Source organism: Cataglyphis hispanica, chromosome 24, assembly GCF_021464435.1.
Source record: "Cataglyphis hispanica isolate Lineage 1 chromosome 24, ULB_Chis1_1.0, whole genome shotgun sequence".
Lineage (NCBI taxonomy): Eukaryota > Metazoa > Arthropoda > Insecta > Hymenoptera > Formicidae > Cataglyphis > Cataglyphis hispanica.
Window position 1 is genome coordinate 555750 of NC_065977.1, and position 23104 is coordinate 578853.

Consider the following 23104-nt stretch of genomic DNA (forward strand, 5'->3'; position numbering starts at 1 on the left):
CGTAAAATCAAATATCAATCTATAAAAAAAAAAAATTTTTAAATTAAAAAAAATTAACAAAAAATTAATTATTTAATAAAATATCGATATATTATGTGACTTGAAAATTACACGGGTCCATAGAGAGTTAATGTAAAGTAAAACATAAAATTATTATATTAAATTATAGAATGCAAATATATGAGATTATTTTTGGTATAAAGTGCATTAAAAAAATCATAGTCATAATACTAGTTTCTTTTTTCGACCGGATTATTAATATTATACCCACTTCGTAAATTATTCATTATGTTAAATCACAATTTAAATCGATTTGAGCAGAAAGCACAGAATCTAGAATTCCATTAAATCTATAAACTTTTAAAGTTTGCAGAATTTATTTAGCAATTATAATTCCTGAAATGTTCTCTTTCAATATACGAGAGATAGTAAAATTCCACGGTGGTCCATAAAATTAAACTTGTGATTCATCTTTGGTGACATACACGCGTTTTGTCATCATTAACGTAATAAGATCCCAATCGCGTATTAAAATATAATATTCTGTCATATATATTCATATTTCAATGAATGTTATGCCGTTATTAAGTCCTCGTAATTGCTGAAAATGATCACTATGAATTCCCTATGTTATTATCCTAATGCGATAACTATTTTCTTGCACGTAGCGCTCACGGAACCGCAACGAGTACGCACGCATCTTAACATATAGAGTGTATGTATTATAATAAATTAAAATCTCTGCTTTGTGGGAATCGGCGAGTCTCAATTTTTAATAATAGAATAATATAATTATAGACCATACACGTAGATACATAGATATTAATTTTCTATTTATACATATATTTGTACAGAGTAATTCATAGCGAGGCATCTTTCTAATATCATACAATTATACGATGTTTTCATCGATACGAAACTCCGTATTATATACTTTGACAAAATAGATAAGAACTTTGTATTAACATTGTGTTTGAAAAAGAGTTAATGGATACTCACATCAAGATTTTCTAATGAATGGAGATGAGAAAGTTGACAACAACTTATTAATTCCCGAAGTATTTATAGCAATTTCGCGTTAATAAGTGGTTATTTGCCAATTAATCTCGCTTATATTATGCATCTACACGCATTTATGTCGATCTACTATCTATGTTACTAACACCTGATTTAAATGAATGTAGAAAAGGCATAAGCGCAAATTTAAAATAAGATAAATAAAATAAATATTCAATGTTTTATTCGAATTGAAAATACTCGAGATAATATCTCAATTATTATTAAAAAATAAATTAATTTTCAATTATAATTTTTTCAAAAATATAAATCCTTTTATTTCATATATATATATGTTCTTATGCATTACATAGCAGATACTTTTTATAGTCAAACTTTGAATTCTTCTATCAGGTAAATTTCACACTAACAATAGGAATCGAATACGATCACTAGTACATGTGTGTATTGGATTCATCCCTACCTATGTACTGTGTGGACCCCGCATTTACTTCTGGTGTCTCCGGCATCACTCGAGCTCCGGTCGCGAGCGATTCATCGGTGACTGGTAGTTCAAGAGGTGAGAGACTACGTTGATCTGGTGGGGATAGCAGGGACCCCGCCCGATAGTCGGCTATAAAATGCCGCTACAGGAATCGGGCCCAACCAGTCTTAATCGAAACAAGAAGCTCCATTTTTCTTTCCCTCCCGCGCCTAAAGAGGCCCCAGTGAATCTACCTGTCGCGAATCTCGAGATCATGAAGCTCGCCATCAGGTTCGCCTTGCTGTGCGCCGCGGTCGCTTTCGTCGCCGCCGAGGGGACCGAGGAGCAGGAACGACCGAAAACCTTCCGAAGGCTGATACCTGCCGATGTTCTTCGTGGTGAGTATATATCTTCGTAAATTCTCAATCCGTAAAACAAAGAAGAAAGGAAGCCATCATGTATACAAATTTCTTTCTTTCTAATAATTCTAGTATTTCAAATTTTATCTTGTAAAATCTCCTAAATAAATTTCAATTAAATGATAAAATGATCAGAATAGTTACAAGTCGCATTCAATTATCGATAAAATAATGATTACATTATAAGTACTATAATGTTTCTTTTCTCTGTGTGTCCAGAAAGATAGCAGCTTCAAAAGAATATTATTTCGCAAAAGATTATTTTTATCGTGAAATATTTTAATCTGTTAAAATAATGACAGAAAATAATTAGGTATTAATATTATTTGATAATTGTACAAGATATATTTATGACATTATAATTTGCGTTGAACATGCGGGCAATTATAAATAGTACGTTAATTGTTACCGCAAAAAATTCTTTGAGATGTGTTTTGTAAAACGAATTATTTACAAGTTAATTCTATCATTTATTAATTAAGATCTATTAAACAAGATATTTTATCAAACTTATTAGCGCGTTTTCAAAATAAATTAATATCATATAAAAATAATAAAAATTGTACGATGTTTACATAAGAGCGAGAAAAATTAGCAATATGATTCTTTTCTTCAAAGCGTGAGTAAAAATTTATTTATACTTGAGAAAAAATGTTCTCGCGGAACATTAGTTGAGAATCACTGCTAAGTGTCTGGCCGAATTCAAAGAACAGTGCATACATGCCATCAACAAGTGGGACGATTGTCGTTATTTTCAACCGGTCCCTGAAAGATACTCAACTTTCTTACGATGTCTTGTCACGCGTGTTGAACCACTGTCACGGAATCTCGATGATATCCCAAAGTATCGCTAATATCATTCGCGCTGTGGAAAAAAGAGAAAGCAGCATAATTTACATTTAAATCGATCATTTTATATAAAAAAAAAAACACAGTTCAAAACTGTCTTTTTTTTTTAAATAAACGAAATATTTTAAAAGAGTTTGATATAAAATTAATGTAAAATCTTAATGTAGATGTCTTATTCCAATTCTTGTAATCAATTCCATATTACATAAAAAACTACGTTCAATCATTTTCAAAAGCGAGATTTACAATTTGCTCGAAAGTTTCGATATTTTTTTAGACGATATTGTGTTGTCGATTTGATATTGCCCAGAAATTAAATGTATAAATTACGCATTAAAAGTCACTCTCACAATGTCGATCGAAAATCTTTATTATCGCTATTAGAATGCAAAAGATCACAGACAATTACCGCAATCTCGTAGATTCTTAGATAACATCCTATAAATCCTTGCCTATTCTTCGCACGTTTTCTCTCGCACTGACCTTGCGGTAAATATAACACTTTTTTTTTTATTCTGTAATAATTGTTTTCTTAGTATTCATCCATGCGTATCTTTGATCCGCGTGACTCTCGGCACTTTTTTTATATCGGGCGCGGTTCCTGATTCACAGAATATAATATTGACGGCGCGATATCTCATGGACAAATCGAGAAAAATATAGGAATCACACATTATTCTCGGCATCAAGATCGCGAGACCGCGTGAAAGTTTCTTGCCGTAACCATTACCTTATGATCCCCTTGCCGATACCAGTTTTGTCCCGTTTCTTCTCCCTTTCCCGATATCACTTTCTTCTTTATACGGTTTGTAGGGTGCAGTAACGCGCGTTTCTCTTTCTCAATACGAGTCGTATCGTTGGAAAAGATGGTCTTTAAAAAATTATTTTTTAAATAAATATTTTAAAAATATAATAAATAACGTCATAAAAAAGCGATGTCAATATTGCAATTTTATAAAATTATATTTAATATGATTCAAATTGTGATCTACCGCTAGATGTTTACATTTTATATGATAGCTGCGAGGCATTTATTTACATTTAGTTAGAATCTTAATTATGCATTGCATTTCAAATTAATATTGCCTCGCAATTAATTAAAGATTGATGTTTTACAAACATCTTCATTAATTTTATTATTTGATGGAAATTGTCCTTTTGATGCGAGACTTTGCAATATCTTACAATCATAAATCATATAATTTGAGGGCGAAAATCCTTGATATTCGTGTAAATGCGATTTATTCCTTGAATCGATCTTTAATTACCGTGTATTTATTCTTTCCTATTTGTTACTAAAGACCCTGGATTTCCATGAATAATTGTATTACTCACTACGACGGAGAAAATTATGCGACCTCGTTACTCGAATTGTAGCGAAGGCAGCATCGTACTGGGTGTGGAAACTTACAAGAAAGATAGATCTCGCCATTGGTCACATCTTAGAAGGTTACAGATGTGCGCGAAGCAAAGTTCTGTATTGAATATGTAACACGAGTAAGTCTCGACACTTTCGACACTCCTTTAGCGCATAAAAAGATAACAATGGACCTTTCATACGTTCTTATGTACATACACGGATCTTTGTTGGATGCTGTTAGGTAAAAAAATTATACTTAAAAGTGAAATTTGCGTGCGTTAATTTCCTTACGTTTACCGCATAAAATATCTCCTATTTGAAAGCGAAACGCCCGTGAAAACTAACAACCTTGTTTATTCACAGAAATGACAACTGGTACGCGCGATGAAAGTGCAGGCGGAATCAAATATCATGAAATCAGAGAAAGATCGCCACGTTCGCCTGCATCGCGAGACTTTCGAAAAAAAATTGTTGAGAGAATCGTGTGGTTCTATATCATTATAAATTACAACTTTTCTCTTTTCTTCTTTATTCTATTAATTTCTTGATCGCCGAGATTCATTTAAGGGGACATGGAATCTACGCGAAAGAAATCGACGTTTTGATATTTTGATAAAAAATGTAGACATTTTTGCAATTTTGATATTTTTTTTAAATAACGCTTATGCGACGAGAAATCTGTAATTCCATATATACGAGTTTCAAGAATCGTTACGCTTCTTGCAAGTTCCGGTGAAAGTCTGTTAGAAAATTCTCACAGTAACTCTTTTCTGCAATTATTGATAAGCTTTAATTATTTATTCATTTAATTTCATTTAATTCATTTAATTCTGTTTTAAAATTTTGATTTATAAATATTTAGTAGATTTAAGATCTCTCTGCGCTCTGTTGCTTCTTTAAGTGTCCTTGTTTACTATTTCAGGCTGACTAATGAAACGAGTAAAGCGAAACTATATAAATTAGCGGTGCAGTAAACACCGATTAAGTCGAAGCTCCAATCAGTATGTCGATGGCAATGAGAAAATGGTAACAAGCACGTCATTATTTAAATTTCGTGAATAACACTCGCTCACTCGCGAGACGGAGGGTTATATATATGACTAGACATTCTGACGTCTTTGCAAGATGCGTAATCCTATATTGGCTCTCGTTTTCGTCATGAATATTGCACACAGACATGAGACAGTAAGAAGTATCGCGGCAACATGAGTCATAAGTAAATAGCAATCAAGAATAATTTTTTTTCCGAGTTATGAACTTTCTATTCGAGGCTTCTGTATCGAAATCATCCGAGCTTTTATTATATTTTACTGAACATTAATAAATTATTTTTTTAAAAAGGATTTCTTCGTCCGAGCTCTTATTAATTTTTATTTTACCGAACATTAATAAATTACTTTTTTATACATATTTCTCATAATTCTATTTTTTTTCTATAATCAATCAGAATTTTTTTCTAAAAGAATCTCTGCATCCTTATTGAGTAAAATGATTTCGCGAGTGTTCTGAATCATCGAAACAACATCAAAGGGCTGATGTAATGTAACTGAGAACCGTTAACTTGATAGCCCAGCGACTCTCGACATTTGTCGTCGTCGCATTGCGTAAAAGCCTGCAATCGACCGATTCGACGTCTGACAGTGAAAGTGTTTCTCCTTGAAGTTTCTAGCACAATCACTGCCAACGATGACGACGATGGGGAGAACTGTCGTCGATTACATCGTAGATGAGTATCGAGATCACTGTGTGCCGATTACAATCGAATTAGCCCCGTAATGCCGTCATCCGTTGCATTCGTCGTCGTCGTCGTCGTCGCGCATGGTTCTACATCGAGGAAGTGAAATTTTCAACTATCATTAACTATATTGCAGATATACGGGCTGATTCGGAAATAGGTCGCTGAATCCAGCAAGCAGTATTCTCGTTATATCGACTCGTTTGAAATAGAGAGATTATGATATATAAGCATTGATTTATATTCTAGGATAAAATAGTCGATATAACTTTAATACAAACAAATTTTTTTATACAAAAATTTCAATTATACATTTGATAGAAAAAGATAAAGAATATGAAACAGAGTATTCTTCAATCAAAACATGTTAAAATCTTTTAAAATGCTCGCAATATACATGTGTATAATAAGAAAAGAAGATTCGTATACATATATAAAGATTTTTTTCATCGAGAGATAAAAATCGATAATTGAACGATTAGCCGTTAAGATAAATGTCACGGGTCGAAGAAATCCTATGTACGAAATATGTTTCCGATCATTATCACCGTTAATTACATTGTGCGTCGAATGTGCAACATGATATTAAGTGATCCTTACCGCATCTGTTCTCTCATATCAACTCTTTTATCGGTTCCCGTCATTCAGCTAATTAACGAGTAATATTATAGCTGTGGCGAACATTAGCACCGCTTAGGTCCGATGCGCACGGTGCATTAGAAAGTAACAACACTTTTCGTGCGTGACGAGGTAACGAGATAATGCACGCGCACGCGAGCGAGCACCTTGTTAAGGAAATGCAATCTCCGCATGTTTCATCCGTTCACCGTTGATGAGTAGCCTCTTACTCTCGTATCCCGCATGTATCATCATCGATGAAAATTGAACGTGGTTCATGAAAACGATCTGCAAATTTTTCGGCAATTAGATTTGCGCATTTCTCTTTCAATTTTATCATATCATGATATAAATAATCACAATGTATTTTATTACATTTATCATACGCTAAATAAATCTCTGATCATCTCGACGATGATCAGAGCCATCAACTCAGTTTAATCTTATTTTAATTTTAATCTTATTTTAATTAATAAATCACATGTTAATAAAAACAATGTCGCTACATGTTACAGACTTCCCCGGCATGTGCTTCGCGTCGACCAAGTGCGCGACCATCGAGCCGACGAAGACGTGGGAGCTGTCGCCGTTCTGTGGCCGCTCTACCTGCGTGCCCGCCGACGACAATTCCGGCCGTCTGTTTGAGCTAGTGGAGGACTGCGGCCCGTTGCCCAAGGCCAACCCCAAGTGCAAGCTCTCCGAGAAGACCAACAAAACGGCGAGTTTCCCCGATTGTTGTCCGATCTTCGAGTGCGAGGACGGCGTTAAACTCGAATACCCGGATATCCCGACTCTGCCACCGCCGACCGGAGCGGAAGCCGAAAATGTGCAGCCGGAAGCTGCACCGAAAGCCTAAGTCGGTAGCGCCGAAAAAAAGCTACGCTGGAGAGAAAGATTGCGGTGTAGCCTCCTCGATGAGATTAATCGGACCCAGATTCATCTTAACGTCAAAAAATACTGCCCGATCTGTCAACGCGTGAAACTACGAATCGTGCGTCGATATATTCAAGAATTTTATTTTTCGAGAGTGACACTCTTAATAGAAAGATTCTTTTCATAATAGCACAACATTGAGATATAATCGCATATACATATACAAATACATGAGATGTATTAAAATGAATTCTAGATTGTTTTGATTGTTTTGACAATCGGCTTGTTGTCAGATTTTTTTCGAAAAAAAATGTAAATTGTCACATAAATAGCAATCGAATAAGGTCGCTTAGATACGATCACAGAGATTCTTTCATATGTCGGCTATTTGTAGTTATTAATTGCATAATGATTCATCAATTGTTCTAGAACATCTAGAACATTTATCGTCGATGCGACGAGGCCATACCGTGATACCGCTCACCGTCCAACGTGATCCAATTCCATACACATGATCCAGATTAAGCTAATTATATACAAATTTCAAATCGCGCCTTTGCAAATCACGAGCACGATAAAATAATTTAAGACGCACTCATTTTCTTCAATTTCGTTCTCGTAATCTTATTTTTAAGCCTTTAACTTGTCAAAATATGCGCTCGCTAATTTTTCCCAAATTCTATAATTGCTCAATCCTTGACACAACATAATTTAATAAAAAAAATAATTCCGAGAAATGTATATCAGAATAATAATTTACACTCTGAAAATTACCAGAAAAAAATAATAGATAAAGTATAAAAAATATATCATATAGAAAGCTAAAGATATTATAAGATTAATGAATAATAAATTTAAAATTCATTTTAAAAATTCGGCGCAAATTTAGCTTTTCAACCAAACTCGCCGAAAGAGATGCTATCTTTTGTATTATACTATTTCGAACCAATTGCAAGAGCGATCGAAAAGTTTAGATATTTTCTTAACGCCTTCTAATGATATTTAATGGCGCACCTCTCTAGTTAAATCGACTTAAACCTTCTTTGACCTTCTACGACAAATTTTTATAGCAGAATCTGGCATATGTATCGCAAATATGTGTGATTGTAATTATATGTGATTAAATTAACTTACTTATTTAATTGAATCTGCGTTGCATTCTCTTCGCTCATCCTCAATTCTCCCTCGCTCCCATTTTTTATCTCTGGATCTAAAATCAAAATTATTATATATAATTTAATTAAATTATATAACTCACAATCAGCTAATAATTCGGAAAAAAATCTATATATAAAAATCATTTTTTTGTAAATGCTCACAAATGCATGAGCAATGATTAAATGTTGTTTAATTTATATTTCTTTTTTAGATCAAAATTAAATGTAAGAAAATGTTTTATTTCTAAACTGTCAATTTTTTTTCTCTTTCTTTTTTACTCAAATTTTATTATTAAAAGATTTGCAATCACTAATTTCTTGATATTGAATAGTTACATAAAGTACTTTCTTACAATGTGCCTCTCTGAAATAAAGAATATTCGAATAGTATTCAATATTTGAAGAACATTGATTCTCAATGTTTTATGCATGCTTCGAGACAATGTAAGTGGTGACTAACGTTGTAAAAGTAGGCGAGAAGCAAACAAGATTTTTGGTCCCTACCCAAATAAATCACGAAACCTACTTTCTCTCTCAAATATTTCTACTGTCATTTCTCATTTCGAGTTTTAGTTACGATTACAAAGAACGAAAGATAAAAATATATTGTCATGACATTCAGATCGATATACATGTAGATTTCTGCAATATTAAAATTAAATACTAATTTCGTAACTCAATTCAATAATATAATTATTGTAATTTAAAAAATAACAAACGCGATAACAAATTAAATGTTATCTATTAAATCTACATGAGACATTGATATAGTTATGATTATTTTTGTAACAACTTCAAATTGCAATCTCAAATAATATTAATTAGAATTGCAATTTTATTTTATATTGCTATTCATATATATATATATATATATATATATATATATATATATATATATATGTATATATTATGTAAAAAGACATCTCCTAAAAAATAAAAAAAAAATAAAACTATGCAATATTATTTAATGTCAAGGATAACGATTAAATATAAAATTTATTCCGCTGCTGCTCGCGAAATGTCAACGTAAATATTAACATAAATGAGCAATAAATTTACATGAATTCGTAAATAACAGATTCATTAGCAATAGATTTATATATACATATATTAAATTTATTACATACATATTACATTTTTATATGGATCTATTAATCTATATAAACTCTCTCTCACATATCAAATATGTTAATCGATAACGAAAAAGATTTGTATATTTTATATTATGTTAGATTTGAAAACAAAATAAAAATTTCTTAAAAATGCGTACAAACAAGAATCAGGATTAACCCACAAGATTATATCGATATCAAAAGATTTGTTTATAAAAGTTAAAATATATCTGTCTATTATTATCAAGAAACTGGTATAAAGATAAATGTATATCGAAAAAAATCATGTTTGAAATATATGTACATAAAAAATATATTCAACATGAATTTCGATTAGCACATGTAAAATTATTCTCTGTTGGGCTGTATATTGGGATCTTTGAGCGATGTGGACGTTCCTAAGATAGAAGCTTTCTAAAGTTTCTAAATGCATATATATATCATAAATAATAAAGATATATTATACATATACATATTCAACAATCGCTCTCTAATACGATTTAATATAACAAAACAAATAGTACCTTTTCACCTATCAAAGTCTATCATTTATCTGTATAAAGCCCAGAATTTTTCTTTGCTGCCATTAGAGAATAAAGAGTACATCGATCAACCCTTTGTCTCACACAGTCTCACAATACCAAGTAAGGTATATTCCCGCGGTATGCCATCAGCGACTGTGCTTCGACATTACTGCCAGTACTGAAAATCTACAGAATACATGACGTAAACTATATGTTACTTATGGCGTTTTCGAATACAGCAAGGGAGAGCAATTAATGATGTCATTGCATTATCTCTGCCAATAAAAGACTTGAACTCATAGTAAAATATAGTATTTAATTGATCCTGGTTGTATTAACTCATTCGAAAACGTTATTAGGTCGGTTCTACAATAAGTCGTATGTCGTGAGCAAATTGACCAATCATAGTCAATTTTTTTTGGAGTTATTGACTGTGATTGGTCAATTTGCTTACGACTAACGCATATGACTTGTAGTGTAGAATCGGCATTACTTATTCGTAGAATGTATAATGTGTCGTAGTATAATAAATATTAATTCATACAAAACAACAGATCAACAGATAGAGACTGAGCACTAAAAACTCGACAGGCTGTTCCCTTTCCCTTTGGGAGCACAGGGCACAAGGGCCGTTATACTTTGTCCGCTTTCCCGCCAATAATTCAATCATTACGATACTCGTTCTACACTCGGTCGATAAGGGAGGCGAAGAACAGGTGACGACATCGTTGTCATACTCGTGATTTCATAACACGCCATTTTCTTTGTGTAAAGTGTGCTGGAGCGCGAAGCGTTTGCACGTCGATATTTTCTACCGAGTTTTTCAGGTAACGCACGAAGCGTAAATATCTGACGTTTACGTCGTTCCCCGAACCACGCACGTCGCACGCTCGTGCGTACATCCTGACGTCGTGCGATCGTCGTGTCGAATGGAGTCGCGGATATATTTCGCTCGTGTGACAGGTTTCCGTCGAGCATCGCGCAGTTGAACGGATTCTGCTCACGACGTGATCTCGCTCGTCGTCATCTCCCTGTCGCGTCACTCGCGCCTCTCGTATACGTCCTGTTTCAGGATCCTTGGCACGGAGCCTGAAACACGAATTTCCAGAAGTGTCGTTCGACGTTGACCGCCAAAAAAAAATTCGCGCTTAAAAAGCTTCACGAAGGAAGTCATTCGGTCCTTTCTTTTTCTCCTCGAGTGCGTTGTTGTACATACACATACGTCATTGTTACTCCGAGATGTACTTTCATCATCACGTTGTCAGATGATTCATATGATCAACTATTTCTTTAAGATAGTCAGCATCCGATTTTTCATGCACTAGTAGATATCGAGTTCATTGTTTTGATATATACGATGTATCAAGTAAATAATAGAGAAGATGTGGACAGTATATAATACATTAGAAGTTGACTTTTCTGATATTTACAATTCAAAAAGTATTTTATACCGTGTTTATGCTTTTTTATCATTATAAAATTTTAAATAATAAAAAAAGCTACATGTTTTATTAATTTACACACAAGATATTTTTAGAAACAATCAAAATCTTTGAAGTTTTCCTTTATATAATGTAACAGAAGCCAAAGTATTGAAAATGTGTTAATTTTAATCTTTAATCAGTAAATTGTAATATTTAAAAATCCTTCAAAGTAAAAAGATAAAATTTTCATTATATGCAATAGAAAATTGATATATATATATATATATATATATATATATATATATATATATATATATATTTATATCTTATCAGCTGAAATTTATTATATATTGTCTTTTAATGTATTAAATATTTCTTCTTTTTATAAATAAAAGTTTGTAAAATTTATATTGATATAAGTTTTTTATAATATTAGAAAATTTAATCTAAAAATAAAAATTATTAAATTTATTCTCTTTGATTATGAATCATCTACAACATGGGATTAAAAAGATGTTATTCTTAGCTCGTAGCTTGATGATAAATAAATCACACACATATCTGAATTAGTTACAATTGTTTCTCTATCCTAAAATTATACAATAATTCTAATTTCAAATAAGAATTAATTCTTATATTGTTTTATATCTTTTCAGCCAAGAATGGCATCCCGTAAGAAAGTGTTATTAAAAGTCATTATCCTTGGGGATTCAGGAGTTGGAAAAACTTCTTTGATGAATCAATATGTCAATAAGAAGTTTAGTAATCAATATAAAGCGACAATAGGAGCAGATTTTTTGACTAAGGAAGTAATGGTGGAAGATAGAATAGTCACTATGCAGGTAATGTATACACATTAATTTTAATCCTTTACTTTATATTTCCAAAAGATGTTTTCTCTAAAAGATGTTTTCTTTATCTCAGATCTGGGATACTGCTGGACAAGAAAGATTTCAATCATTAGGAGTAGCCTTCTACAGAGGCGCTGATTGTTGTGTGCTTGTATTTGATGTATCTGCTCCAACTAGTTTCAAATCTCTAGATTCATGGAGAGATGAATTTTTAATTCAAGCTTCTCCTCGGGATCCAGATAATTTTCCGTTTGTTGTACTCGGGAATAAAGTAGATCTTGAATCAAGAGCAGTGAGTAAAATTGTTTTTATGTGATATAATAAATAAATTGTCTGTAAAATAATTTAATTTTTTTATATATAACTATATGTACTAAAATATAATTACTATTTATAATTCAATACTTTAACTTAATAATTTAAGTTTTAAAGTTGCAATTTCTCCATGTAATTGATCCATTCGTTTCATTTCATAAATTTTTTTTATTCCCTTTGTTATAGGTATCAAGCAAGAGAGCACAACAGTGGTGTCAATCAAAAAATAATATTCCATACTTTGAAACTAGTGCAAAAGAGGCTATTAATGTCGAGCAGGCTTTCCAAACGATAGCTAAGAATGCTTTAGCTCAAGAAAGTGAAGTAAGTATACTAAACAGACAGTGTAAAAGAATATCTTTTCACAGATTTTTTCATATATAAAAAAAGCGACAACATTTTCATCATATTTTCTCTACATTTTGTCCTAGGTTGAACTTTACAATGAATTTCCTGATCAAATCAAATTGAGCAATGACCAAAGAAGCAATGGCAGAGGTGATTCGTGTGCTTGCTAGGTCTTGGTATGGTGGTAATATCTCTTGGATGACTAATAAAGATGCACAGGTCAGATTTTACATTTACATCACCTGCGCATGAAGAATGCGGAGAATATATTGCGATGAGCTTTATGTGTGCAGGAAGCCCCAAGTATATTTCTTTATTTCAATCTGTTATACAATCTTCCTCTATCCGCAAAATGTTTCAATATTCTCAAAATACTTTTGTTGAAACAATCATTCAAGCACGGTAAAAAGTAACGAATTAAATCCATACGTAACGGGATGTGTACAAACTATCGATATATACATATATGTATAAAATTGTTTTTGTAATTGTATATGGGAATAAGATATATTTATCTGATTTCCTAACCTAAAAAATATCGCAATTTGAATCATGTACTCCCGTTGAACTTATCGTAATATGTAGATCCTCTATGTTATCCTTTAAATTTATTATATATATTTATCCTTTAATGAAAGATATGCATCTTGTTTTTAAGTATTGTAATGCTCTCTTATTTGATATATGGTAAAACAATTGAATTATCCTTATCTCAATCTTGATTTATTGTTGAATTAATTTCATCATAACAATATCTCAAGATTTCCAAACGAGATACATACATATATATATATATATATATATATATATATATATATATATATATATATATATATAGGAATCGTTATATATATATATATATTGCACCAGAGAGGATAATATATAGGTCGGGAACACACACAATTAGTGGTACTGTTAATAAATTATAATAAAAGTATTTGCTCATAATTTGTTAAATACAATTGCATTTACAGAGGAGCTCTAATATATAGCTTATTATTATTAGACAGAATTGCTGTCAGAATAAAAATGAAGAAGAAAGATAAGATGAAATTACAATAAAGTTATTAATATTTTATAATATGTCTCATAAGCTATCTTAATGAGTTGGAATTCACATGGATGCATGATTTATAAACTCTTCAATCTTTTCTTTCTATTTAAAATTCTCAGTTATTAGATATTGAAATATATAAAATATTAATTTCAACTTGTTGCGCACATATTAATGTTAAATTTTGTTCATATAATTATTTTAAACCGTTTTTAGGGATATTTATATAATGGTCATCCCAATTTAGAAAAAAAAAAGAAAAAAATTCGTTGCTAATATAACTTATCTAGAAAAATGTCTCATCGCTGGATGTGTTGTCTGTAATAGTTTTTGCAAAAAAAGATATTTTTTTTTTAATTTTTCTGTAAAGACCCAGATTTATCTTCTGAATGCGAGATTCTTCTCCTTGTACCGCGATGTATATCAGTTTTTAAGACTTTTTACTGTACGCGAGACAATGAGATCCCAATGCGCGATGAATTAGTCGTCAATTGTATGGTCTATTGAGCAACAATTCTATACCGACTATATTTTGTAAATAAGACAACATATAATCCACTTAGAACAATTCAACGTTATAAATATAAATCTTTATATCCTGATAGCCATATCAATAAGTATGCGCTCTTGTAATACTTTAATTCTACTTATATAGTCCTTGTTAGAACAATAATTATAATCTTAATGGCGTGTGATATTTATTTTCATGAGAAAAACGAGCTTTTACATAGTTCATGCAGACAAGGAGAAATATCTAAATAATGCTGTGTCTTAGATTTTTGTAGTAAAAAAAATAATTGTGCGCTCATTAAGATGTGTTAAAAATTCGATTTCTTAAAAAGAGAGAAAGAGATAGAGCAAGGTAAGCATACTTTTTATAGTGTAGCAATATAGCACGATAGTATTATGCATTGCGGTATCAGTAATTGCCATCCAAATTGCAATTTGGTCTTTGATAATTTGCAATCTCCGGATTATAATAGAAAGCTACAAAATTTTTTTTTCGCAGATTATACCTTAATATAAAACCTTCTCCCATTCCAAGTTATGTTTGATTAACAATTGTATAGCCATCGATGGGCAGACTGAAACTACTTGATGAAAATGTTTTGTGTTAAATTACTTATCGCGTGAGTGTTTGCTGCGAAATCTCAGTTACTGATAATACCCGCCATTTCTGAGGCACCTTGTGTACATATAACATTCTTATGAAATAAAACGTTTAATGCGTGAAATATATGTGCACATGTAGGGTGTTTCATAAATCCCATATTTTCTAGATTATAATTACACTGTACGCCGCAAACTAAGAAGAATGATGATAACTCGTTCAGTTATAAAAAAAATAGCTTTTCATTGTTATACGATTAATATCTAAAAGACTTGAATTAAAAGTTTTATAGATGCAAAAATCGAATAGTTTAAATTTTTTTGAGGTACAATTGTCAAGATGTTTGATATGAAAACATTTAATACAGATGTACTACAAGAGATAAAGTTCAATCAAAGTTTCATTAAAAAAGAAGCAACTTCATATTTGTCGAGGAATATTATAGTGGAAGAGAAGATGCGCAACTTTCTGACATACTCTGTATATGTATATATGATGATGAAACATCCGCACTATTGAGTGTGTTTTTATGGGTCTATGCATATATATATGTATGCACATGTATATAAATAAAGATAATCATAACCATGGCGATTATAATTAATGATATGTATAATTCTATCGAAGTATGTTAATGATAAATATAATTACAAGTAATATTATTGTTATTATTGCTGTTACTATTGCCAATATTGTTGCCAATACTATTTGATTGCTACTGTTCTCACTTATCATTCCTATATTACAAATATATTGCTTCTATATACTGTACGATATATGATATAAGTGAACAATTAATTTACAATCAAAAAGTCAGTTAGTCGAATGTTTTTCAATATAAAGCGCATAACTATAATCCGTAGTGCTTTTGATGAATTATTTACTCGAAAATTGAAGACATTGCAATCTGTTTTAAAGATTACTTGTCAAATATTTTTAGATTAATGATTAATGTTTTTAATTAAAAGCAATTATATATATTGAAAAAATGAACTTTCAATGAAAAATACTCAGAAATTTATATTAAACTATAGGCTTTTTTTCATCTTTTTAAAAATTTCGAGGTGAAGAATTAATAGATGGCGATAAGTTTGGTATTATTTGTTGATTTAGGATTGTCTGCAGGTGCATTTCTTATGCAACTGTTAATACAAACAATGATATCTGTGCTGAAAATGCGGATATCAACGACAAGTTTCATCGTGCTATTTTTCACATCTCTAATCATATTTTTATGCACGCTTATCGCAATATTCGTCACTGTTATGATATTACTACTTATATTCTTCAATGATGATTTGATCATGAAGAGGTTCATTGTGATGCAGTGCTGCATTTTGATAAAATTCGAGGAATGACAGTTCGGGATGATGACGTCTAACTCGATCAACAATGTCTTTATTGCCTGAAAAATTTATTACAAATTATATAATATTATTTATACATTATTGTTACATTATTACTCTATTAAAACGTAATTACATAGAGGACGTACTAAACGTTCTATATATTACATTCAAATGACAAAAGTTATTAACGATGAACGATGTAATTTTATAAAACGTATCAGTTGATTGAAATTAATAAAAATTAAAAAAATCAGTATTTCAGTATAATTGTAGAGATATGAATATAGGATGAAATACGTTTAATTACATATTGAAGTAACAATAATTACCTTAATATTCTTCGCAAGATTCATTAATGGGGCTTCCATGATCGCGTTGCCGTTTTGAATGCATATTTCTAATTCAATAATTGTATTATATTTTTTTGTTTCCAGATTATGTTTCGCATAATCATAGCACTCGTCTATTTTTTTATTCTCTTTTTTCCCTTCCTCAATAGATAACTAATAAATATACAAATGTATTTTTGTTACATGTGTGAATTGTATATGTTTTTCACAAAAGTCTATTTTAAAAATGCATACAAGATTTTAAAAATGAATACAAGAAGAGATTCTTCTTGTATTTTCTGTTATCGATATTTTAATTATAATTCAAAATATTTCCCATTTTATCATACAATTAGCATTATGATACAATATACATTTGTCTTCTCTTCTTCTCATTTTTTCATTGAAAATAAAATACACTCACATTGATATTCTCAAATGTTGAATTGATAATATTATTAACTTCAAATAAAGCCTGAGTTTCCAGATCATTAAGTCTGACTTCCAAATTTTGCTTTATTTGTTTTTCAAAAAGTAAAACATCATTCAGTATAGCTTCGGTGATACTTTTTTGAATGTTCACCAATCGTTTGAGATAATAAAAGGTCATAGTTTGCTCCGACGCCTTAAAGAAAAAATGTAAAATAAGAGCTTCGTTTAAAAATATGATATATAAAAAAATATTAATTTGACTTATCTGTAAAATTATCTGTAAAAATTTTGCATAAAGAAATTTAATCTTAAAGTATTAAAAAAATTTTCTATGAATAATTCAAAGCTACAGAATTTTTTATGTGATATTAATTATATATCATAATTTCTGATAAAAATTTTTTATTTTAGTTAAATATGACACATTTTTTTATGATTTTTCCACTGATGTACAGTATATTAAAATTTTAAAACGATTGAATTAGATTTTTTTATTCCTTTTTTTTCAATCAAGAGAAATGATTACACTGAATTTGCGGGACTTACATAAACTATAGATAACAATGCCACGATACAAATCACGTTCTTCATTTTGTCGTTTATAATTGCGTTGAAACAAAACAAAAAAAATTCACCGTTAAAAAGAAGAGATTCTTTTTTTACTATTATCCTTTTACTCGTTTATATATGAGACAACTTATGATCGATATTATGATAACGATATGACAATGATATTCTTAATTGGCTTACTCTAAAGAGATCTAATCTAAATATCTAAATGCTTTAAAGATTTGTCAGATAAAGTTTTAATACTTTTGAATGTATAGAGTGGGCACACATATTATATACATTGTCTCCTTGTAAAATTTATAATTCTATACTTGAAAATCACATTTTATTTCTGAAAGTAAAAAAATAAATTATATTATTAAATTATCTATATTTATTATTAAAATTATTTCATTAATAATAAAATTTTCGATAAAATGTGTCAAGACGAATACGATGAAATTAAATACAGAATGAAGGTCGATGCGTATCGAATATGCTTGTATATCTAATTGAGATATATCGGTTAATCATCGAAAGTTAATATTTCTGTCATTATGGGTAGTGTCCAAGCGCTTATCAACAAACGCACCGAGATCTTTGTAACCCCCACCAGTCTAGAAGATCCGCCATGTATTCCCTGCTTCGAGGAAGTGGACATGAAACCCGGGAATCCCAGCAGCTTCGAGGATCTTCACGCAAAAACCAAAGAACTCTACCCACAGAATTTCGAAGGCGCTTACTTGCTATTAAAGAAGACCCTAAGTAAGCACTTCAATGTGACGTATAAGATTACCCTAAGTTCTGTAACACCGTACGGTCTCAAGTTTGGCGTGAATTACATCGGCACTAAGAGCGTGGGATTCTCGGAGAAATACCCGGTCATCTCGGGCGAAATTACACCCAATGGCAATCTGAGCGCCAGTTTCATACACACGCTCGGCTGTAGATACAGATTCAAACTCGCGACGCAGATCGCCGACAAGAAATACAAAGCCTTCAGTTCTGGCCTGGAGTACCGCTCGGATGATTGTACGATAGCGATGACCTTGGCGAATCCGGATCTTACCAAGTTGCATGGCACATTGGTGCTGCATTATTTACAAGCCGTCACGCCGCGGATCACTCTCGGCACCGAGATCGCCTATCTACGCGGCTCCCTTATACCGGGCGGTCAACAGACGGTGATGTGCGCCGCTTTTCGGCATAGCACTGGTCCTACGACGTTATCCGCCACATTAGGCGAGGCAGGCATTCACGTCTGTTACTATCGAAAGGCGAGCGAACAGTTGCAGCTTGGCGTCGAAATCGAGACGAATACACGCATTCATGAATCCATCGGCACGATAGTATACCGTGTCGATATTCCTTATGCGGACTTCGTCTGCCGAGGATTCGTTAATTCGGAAACCAGCCTGGGCGCCGTATTCGAAAAGAAATTATACCCGATTCCTGAGGCCTCGTTAATTATAAGCGGCTTCTTGAATCACAAGAAGCAACAGTTCCGCGTCGGGATCGGTCTGAATGTCGGCTAACACAAGGTTGTTTATAATTATAACCGAGATTACAGTACTTTATACTGCAAACCCTGAATATTCTCACAGAAATAATACTGTCCTTTTATAAGTTTTTATTTCGTACCGATATTATTCAGACAGAGAAAAGACAAGCCGAAATAGAAAGTTTCCATTAATTTATCTCGTGTATTTATCTCTTATTTAATCTGAAAAAAATCAATCAAATATTTTCCAATAGAATGCTTGAATATTTGGATACACGTTAAAACGCAATTAACCTTTTTGATATGCATTTATTGTACATGATAGAAAAACAATTATACGAGACAATTACTAAATATTTATATTGTTAGATAGTTTGGAATGTGAATCTTTTTAACATCACACCAAACGTAAATATGTAATCTAATTAATTTCGATTTCACTCGTATATTAATATTTTATATAATAAAATGTTTATACTCAATAAATAATAATGCAAATTTTTATACTTAACAATCATTTTGATGATTTAATTCGATATCGAAGAAATAAATCAATTGCTCTAATCATCTTCGTTAGCTATTCGCTCGTCTAAATCTTCAAAATGCAAGGCTGTAGATTTCAATTTATCGAAATTCGCTTGAAACTTTTCATTTAAAAGTCCATTTTCATCGGCATATTCTAAGATATCACAGATCAATGGTGATTCAACTCCTAGAACATATTCACATGTTTTTGGTTCTAATAAATATAACGATACACTAGATGGGCTTGTGGTATGGTTCTCCACGCATTTCAATTTTACCTGAAAAAAAAAAAAGAAAAGAAAAATGAAGGAAGCATATAAAATTATTTGCTAAATTAGTGATATTAATAAGATATTTTTGGTTTAGTTTAGAAAACCAAAAATGTCTCACAATTTAACAATAATGCATACTTCAGTTTGCCTAGAAGTTCCAGTCTTATCGCAGCTACTTCCATCACTATAAAAATGTGAAAGATGTTTTCTTAACTCTAGCGGTTTGGGTTTTTTCTGTGGATGCGCGGCGATCCATTCCAAATGTTTTTGTCTATCAAATCTACCGAGATTGACAATCGTTTTTGTACCATCTCTTTCTATATGATATTGCACGACTGAACGACCATAACAAAATTCATATTTCCACCAGCCATTACCCTATCGATATATTAAAATATTATTAAGGACATATTGATAAAAAAAATAGTGATTATGAATACTTACCCCATGCAAGCAATTCTTTCCATTGAGGAAACTATGAACAGGACTGACTTCAGCAGGACTAATATTTTGATCAGTTATTGCAACGATAGATTCGTCGACATTGCCATGCTTATCCGTAACATCCAGCGGATGTATCTCAACCCTTACTCTTGGCTCGCCATCCTGTAATCAATTTGTTATAATTTTCTATATTATTTCCTATATTATTTATTTTCTACATGATTCTAAATGAAAAAAGGTACATGATTAATATTTATAAGAAGATTGCAAAACTCCTTCACTTAATTTTAAAGGAAATAATTATTGTGTACACATACATACACACAATTATGCAGCAAACTGACATAATAAATAACTTCAAATGTATATATATGTACAAGAGATGTCATTATATTTCATTTGATGCTACTGTTATTATGTAACATAATAATGATAAAGATGTACATGTTATTACGCAGGATATGTAATACTGATAACATAAGAATAAGAAATTATATTCTACATAACAATGTGACAACTTTCCAAATGAACTTAACATTGGTAAAGTAACAATGAATAAAATGCCTAAATATGTAGATAAAGAAGGGACAGAATGAAAGCCATATGCAGAAGTTAATGATATATATACTACATGATTGACAAGCATTAATCCTTCCAATATATACAAAATATTCTGACCTGGCCCTCCTTATCTACATGGATGATTGCATATACTTTCTGCTGCTTGTCATCCTGTGCAACAAATAATTTAAACAGTAAATAAACAGCAAATAAACTAGAAAGAGAAAAAAAGAAATTGTTTAGTACCTAAAATTAAAAAGTAAAGAGAAATATTCTATTGTGTAGAATTCTATTACACTTTTTAAAGAATTATTAAGCCTTAATAAAATAAGATGTATTAGTTATCAGATTAGATATATAGTGATATACAAGCACTGTTCTATAAAGTTTTCCAAAGATATAAGGTCACTGAAATATTTTTTAATATGTAATACAAATTTGCTTTTAATTATTATTTAAGTATTAATTTTTACAAAATAATTTTTTTTTTTCAACTCTAAAATTAATAAAAATTGAAGATACTACTAACATATAACAAAAGCTGTACATCAAACAATACTTAAAGATACAAAATAAGCAGATGTAAAAAGGAATCTGCAAATGCTAAATATTCATCACAAAATTACCCTTGTTTGTTGATGGCGAGTTTTTATACTTTCTAGTTCCATCAACATAAGCGATTTTGGTTTCTTTGGTGCATTACCAACAGGTTGGCATGTAATTTCATTTTCCCCAGTGTCTTGCGGTTTATAATCTGGATGACTGCATAGTGCTGGTGAGAGTACTATTGCTTCATATTCACAGGTCATTGTTTCCTTGAGCGAATACACATCATGTTTACCATGTTTATAGCAGACATATAACACCTTGATGGTTCTTGGCTTATTATTCAAATCACATATTGTACCATCAATCATCTCAACTTCAACATATGGCATGTTAATACCGTCAATCTTTTTAATTGGTATATTTAATTTTCTGTTAGGGTTCTTTGCTTGTTCATCATAATAAGCAGAGAGTTTCAATTTTTGTGCCTTGTCTAAAGTGCCAAGATAATATTCCTGCAACTTAATTTTTTTTCCTTCCCTATCTTCATGATATTGCCGTACATATCTACCATGGCATAATTCGTAAGTCCAATATGACTCGAGCTATTTGACAAAATTAAATTCAGACAATTACACAATGCATAATAACATGTTTAGTAATAAAAATGAGGCAATAAACCAAAAAATAAAAAATTATACAAGAATGTACAAACACATACCCTGTAGGAGCAACCGGTTTGAGCAAATACTGATTGCAAAAGTTGTATCGGATTTGGTCCATTATACGATTCACTATATTCATGTTCTTGTTCTGGTGCATCTGGGATTAAGCACTTGTACTGTTCCTTATTAGCTGTAGTTATAAAATATGGTTCTGCATTCGAGTGAGGTTTCTGGAAAAAAAAGGTACACGTCACGTATATATATACATATAAGATAAACAACGAAGTCATCACTCGCAAATATAAATACGTTTGAATCATGGATTTATGGAAAAGCATTCAAATATACTTACTAATAATTCAGTATCACTTTTTCCGGGCCAATTTATTTTGAATATAACCGTATCGTCGAAATGTCGAAAATCGTGTCCATAAACAGCAGAAATTAAGACACACAGTACATTATAAATACCCCTGTAATTGCCCCACATCTTTCTCAATTATTTTATCATGTTTCGTTTTCCGTCATGTGTCAATTACGTTGAATTGACAAATTGTGCTTCGTGTTATTGCGATGACAAATACGGCACTAAAAAAAAAAATTTGTTATATTCTTGAATACGTTCTTTATCTTGCTAGACATCAAGAGTGCATTCTGATGTGTACTCCTAGAGTTCTAGACTCTAGTTTTATCAGTGACGT

The 23104-nt window shown here is 31.2% G+C and overlaps 5 protein-coding genes and 1 long non-coding RNA gene across 11 annotated transcripts; 3 read left to right on the forward strand and 3 right to left on the reverse strand.

Moving 5' to 3' along the window:
• The first annotated feature begins 1595 nt into the window (after positions 1–1595).
• On the forward strand, positions 1596–8481 carry LOC126858339 (uncharacterized). The gene is made up of 2 exons (XM_050608590.1): positions 1596–1878; positions 6977–8481. The coding sequence occupies exons 1-2, from the start codon at positions 1638–1640 to the stop codon at positions 7315–7317; spliced, it is 582 nt and encodes a 193-aa protein (XP_050464547.1). The 5' UTR covers positions 1596–1637; the 3' UTR covers positions 7318–8481.
• Positions 1890–10356, reverse strand: LOC126858345 (uncharacterized). The gene is made up of 4 exons (XR_007688650.1): positions 10128–10356; positions 8469–8544; positions 3158–6749; positions 1890–2764 (listed from the first exon to the last, which is right to left on the reverse strand). It is a non-coding gene; the product is annotated as an uncharacterized LOC126858345 (long non-coding RNA).
• A 407-nt stretch (positions 10357–10763) lies between these two features.
• Positions 10764–13689, forward strand: LOC126858336 (ras-related protein rab7). 2 transcript variants are annotated; one of them, XM_050608585.1, is made up of 5 exons: positions 10764–10954; positions 12208–12393; positions 12476–12694; positions 12904–13041; positions 13149–13689. In XM_050608585.1, the coding sequence occupies exons 2-5, from the start codon at positions 12214–12216 to the stop codon at positions 13233–13235; spliced, it is 624 nt and encodes a 207-aa protein (XP_050464542.1). In that variant the 5' UTR covers positions 10764–10954; positions 12208–12213; the 3' UTR covers positions 13236–13689. The 2 variants fall into 2 exon arrangements, with proteins under 2 accessions (XP_050464542.1, XP_050464543.1); XM_050608586.1 differs by lacking the exon at positions 10764–10954 and adding an exon at positions 10974–11325.
• Positions 13690–14991: 1302 nt separating this feature from the next.
• LOC126858333 (uncharacterized) lies at positions 14992–19598 on the reverse strand. 3 transcript variants are annotated; one of them, XM_050608583.1, is made up of 5 exons: positions 19531–19598; positions 18154–18241; positions 17333–17533; positions 16909–17082; positions 14992–16635 (listed from the first exon to the last, which is right to left on the reverse strand). In XM_050608583.1, exons 2-5 carry the CDS (start codon positions 18178–18180, stop codon positions 16303–16305), a joined length of 735 nt encoding a protein of 244 aa, XP_050464540.1. In that variant the 5' UTR covers positions 18181–18241; positions 19531–19598; the 3' UTR covers positions 14992–16302. The 3 variants fall into 3 exon arrangements, with proteins under 3 accessions (XP_050464540.1, XP_050464539.1, XP_050464538.1); XM_050608582.1 differs by lacking the exon at positions 19531–19598 and adding an exon at positions 18482–18613; XM_050608581.1 differs by lacking the exon at positions 19531–19598 and adding an exon at positions 18482–18613 and having other exon boundaries at positions 17887–18241.
• Positions 18264–19425, forward strand: LOC126858330 (mitochondrial import receptor subunit TOM40 homolog 1-like). The gene has a single exon (XM_050608578.1). The coding sequence runs from the start codon at positions 18447–18449 to the stop codon at positions 19422–19424; it is 978 nt and encodes a 325-aa protein (XP_050464535.1). The 5' UTR covers positions 18264–18446; the 3' UTR covers position 19425.
• On the reverse strand, positions 19490–23074 carry LOC126858316 (endoplasmic reticulum lectin 1). 3 transcript variants are annotated; one of them, XM_050608558.1, is made up of 8 exons: positions 22756–23074; positions 22460–22633; positions 21819–22343; positions 21310–21363; positions 20632–20793; positions 20326–20565; positions 19903–20193; positions 19490–19612 (listed from the first exon to the last, which is right to left on the reverse strand). In XM_050608558.1, exons 1-7 carry the CDS (start codon positions 22891–22893, stop codon positions 19951–19953), a joined length of 1536 nt encoding a protein of 511 aa, XP_050464515.1. In that variant the 5' UTR covers positions 22894–23074; the 3' UTR covers positions 19490–19612; positions 19903–19950. The 3 variants fall into 3 exon arrangements, with proteins under 3 accessions (XP_050464515.1, XP_050464514.1, XP_050464516.1); XM_050608557.1 differs by lacking the exon at positions 19490–19612 and having other exon boundaries at positions 19680–20193; positions 22756–23073; XM_050608559.1 differs by lacking the exons at positions 19490–19612; positions 21310–21363 and having other exon boundaries at positions 19680–20193.
• Between the last annotated feature and the right edge of the window lie 30 nt (positions 23075–23104).

Excerpts from the sequence above, each read along its gene's own strand:
- LOC126858330 (XM_050608578.1), top strand. The coding sequence starts at position 18,447 with ATGGGTAGTGTCCAAGCGCTTATCAACAAACGCACCGAGATCTTTGTA.
- LOC126858333 (XM_050608581.1), bottom strand. The coding sequence starts at position 17,931 with ATGAAGAACGTGATTTGTATCGTGGCATTGTTATCTATAGTTTAT. Across the intron at positions 17,534-17,886 it reads CATTGTTATCTATAGTTTAT|GCGTCGGAGCAAACTATGAC; the intron begins GTAAGTCCCGCA and ends TTTTTCTTTAAG. Across the intron at positions 16,636-16,908 it reads ATCTTGCGAAGAATATTAAG|GCAATAAAGACATTGTTGAT; the intron begins GTAATTATTGTT and ends TAAATTTTTCAG.
- LOC126858316 (XM_050608558.1), bottom strand. The coding sequence starts at position 22,893 with ATGTGGGGCAATTACAGGGGTATTTATAATGTACTGTGTGTCTTAATT. Across the intron at positions 22,634-22,755 it reads AAAGTGATACTGAATTATTA|AAACCTCACTCGAATGCAGA; the intron begins GTAAGTATATTT and ends TTTTTTTTCCAG. Across the intron at positions 20,194-20,325 it reads GAACTTCTAGGCAAACTGAA|GTAAAATTGAAATGCGTGGA; the intron begins GTATGCATTATT and ends TTTTTTTTTCAG.
- LOC126858339 (XM_050608590.1), top strand. The coding sequence starts at position 1,638 with ATGCCGCTACAGGAATCGGGCCCAACCAGTCTTAATCGAAACAAGAAG. Across the intron at positions 1,879-6,976 it reads ACCTGCCGATGTTCTTCGTG|ACTTCCCCGGCATGTGCTTC; the intron begins GTGAGTATATAT and ends TACATGTTACAG.
- LOC126858336 (XM_050608585.1), top strand. The coding sequence starts at position 12,214 with ATGGCATCCCGTAAGAAAGTGTTATTAAAAGTCATTATCCTTGGGGAT. Across the intron at positions 12,394-12,475 it reads ATAGAATAGTCACTATGCAG|ATCTGGGATACTGCTGGACA; the intron begins GTAATGTATACA and ends TCTTTATCTCAG. Across the intron at positions 13,042-13,148 it reads CTTTAGCTCAAGAAAGTGAA|GTTGAACTTTACAATGAATT; the intron begins GTAAGTATACTA and ends ATTTTGTCCTAG.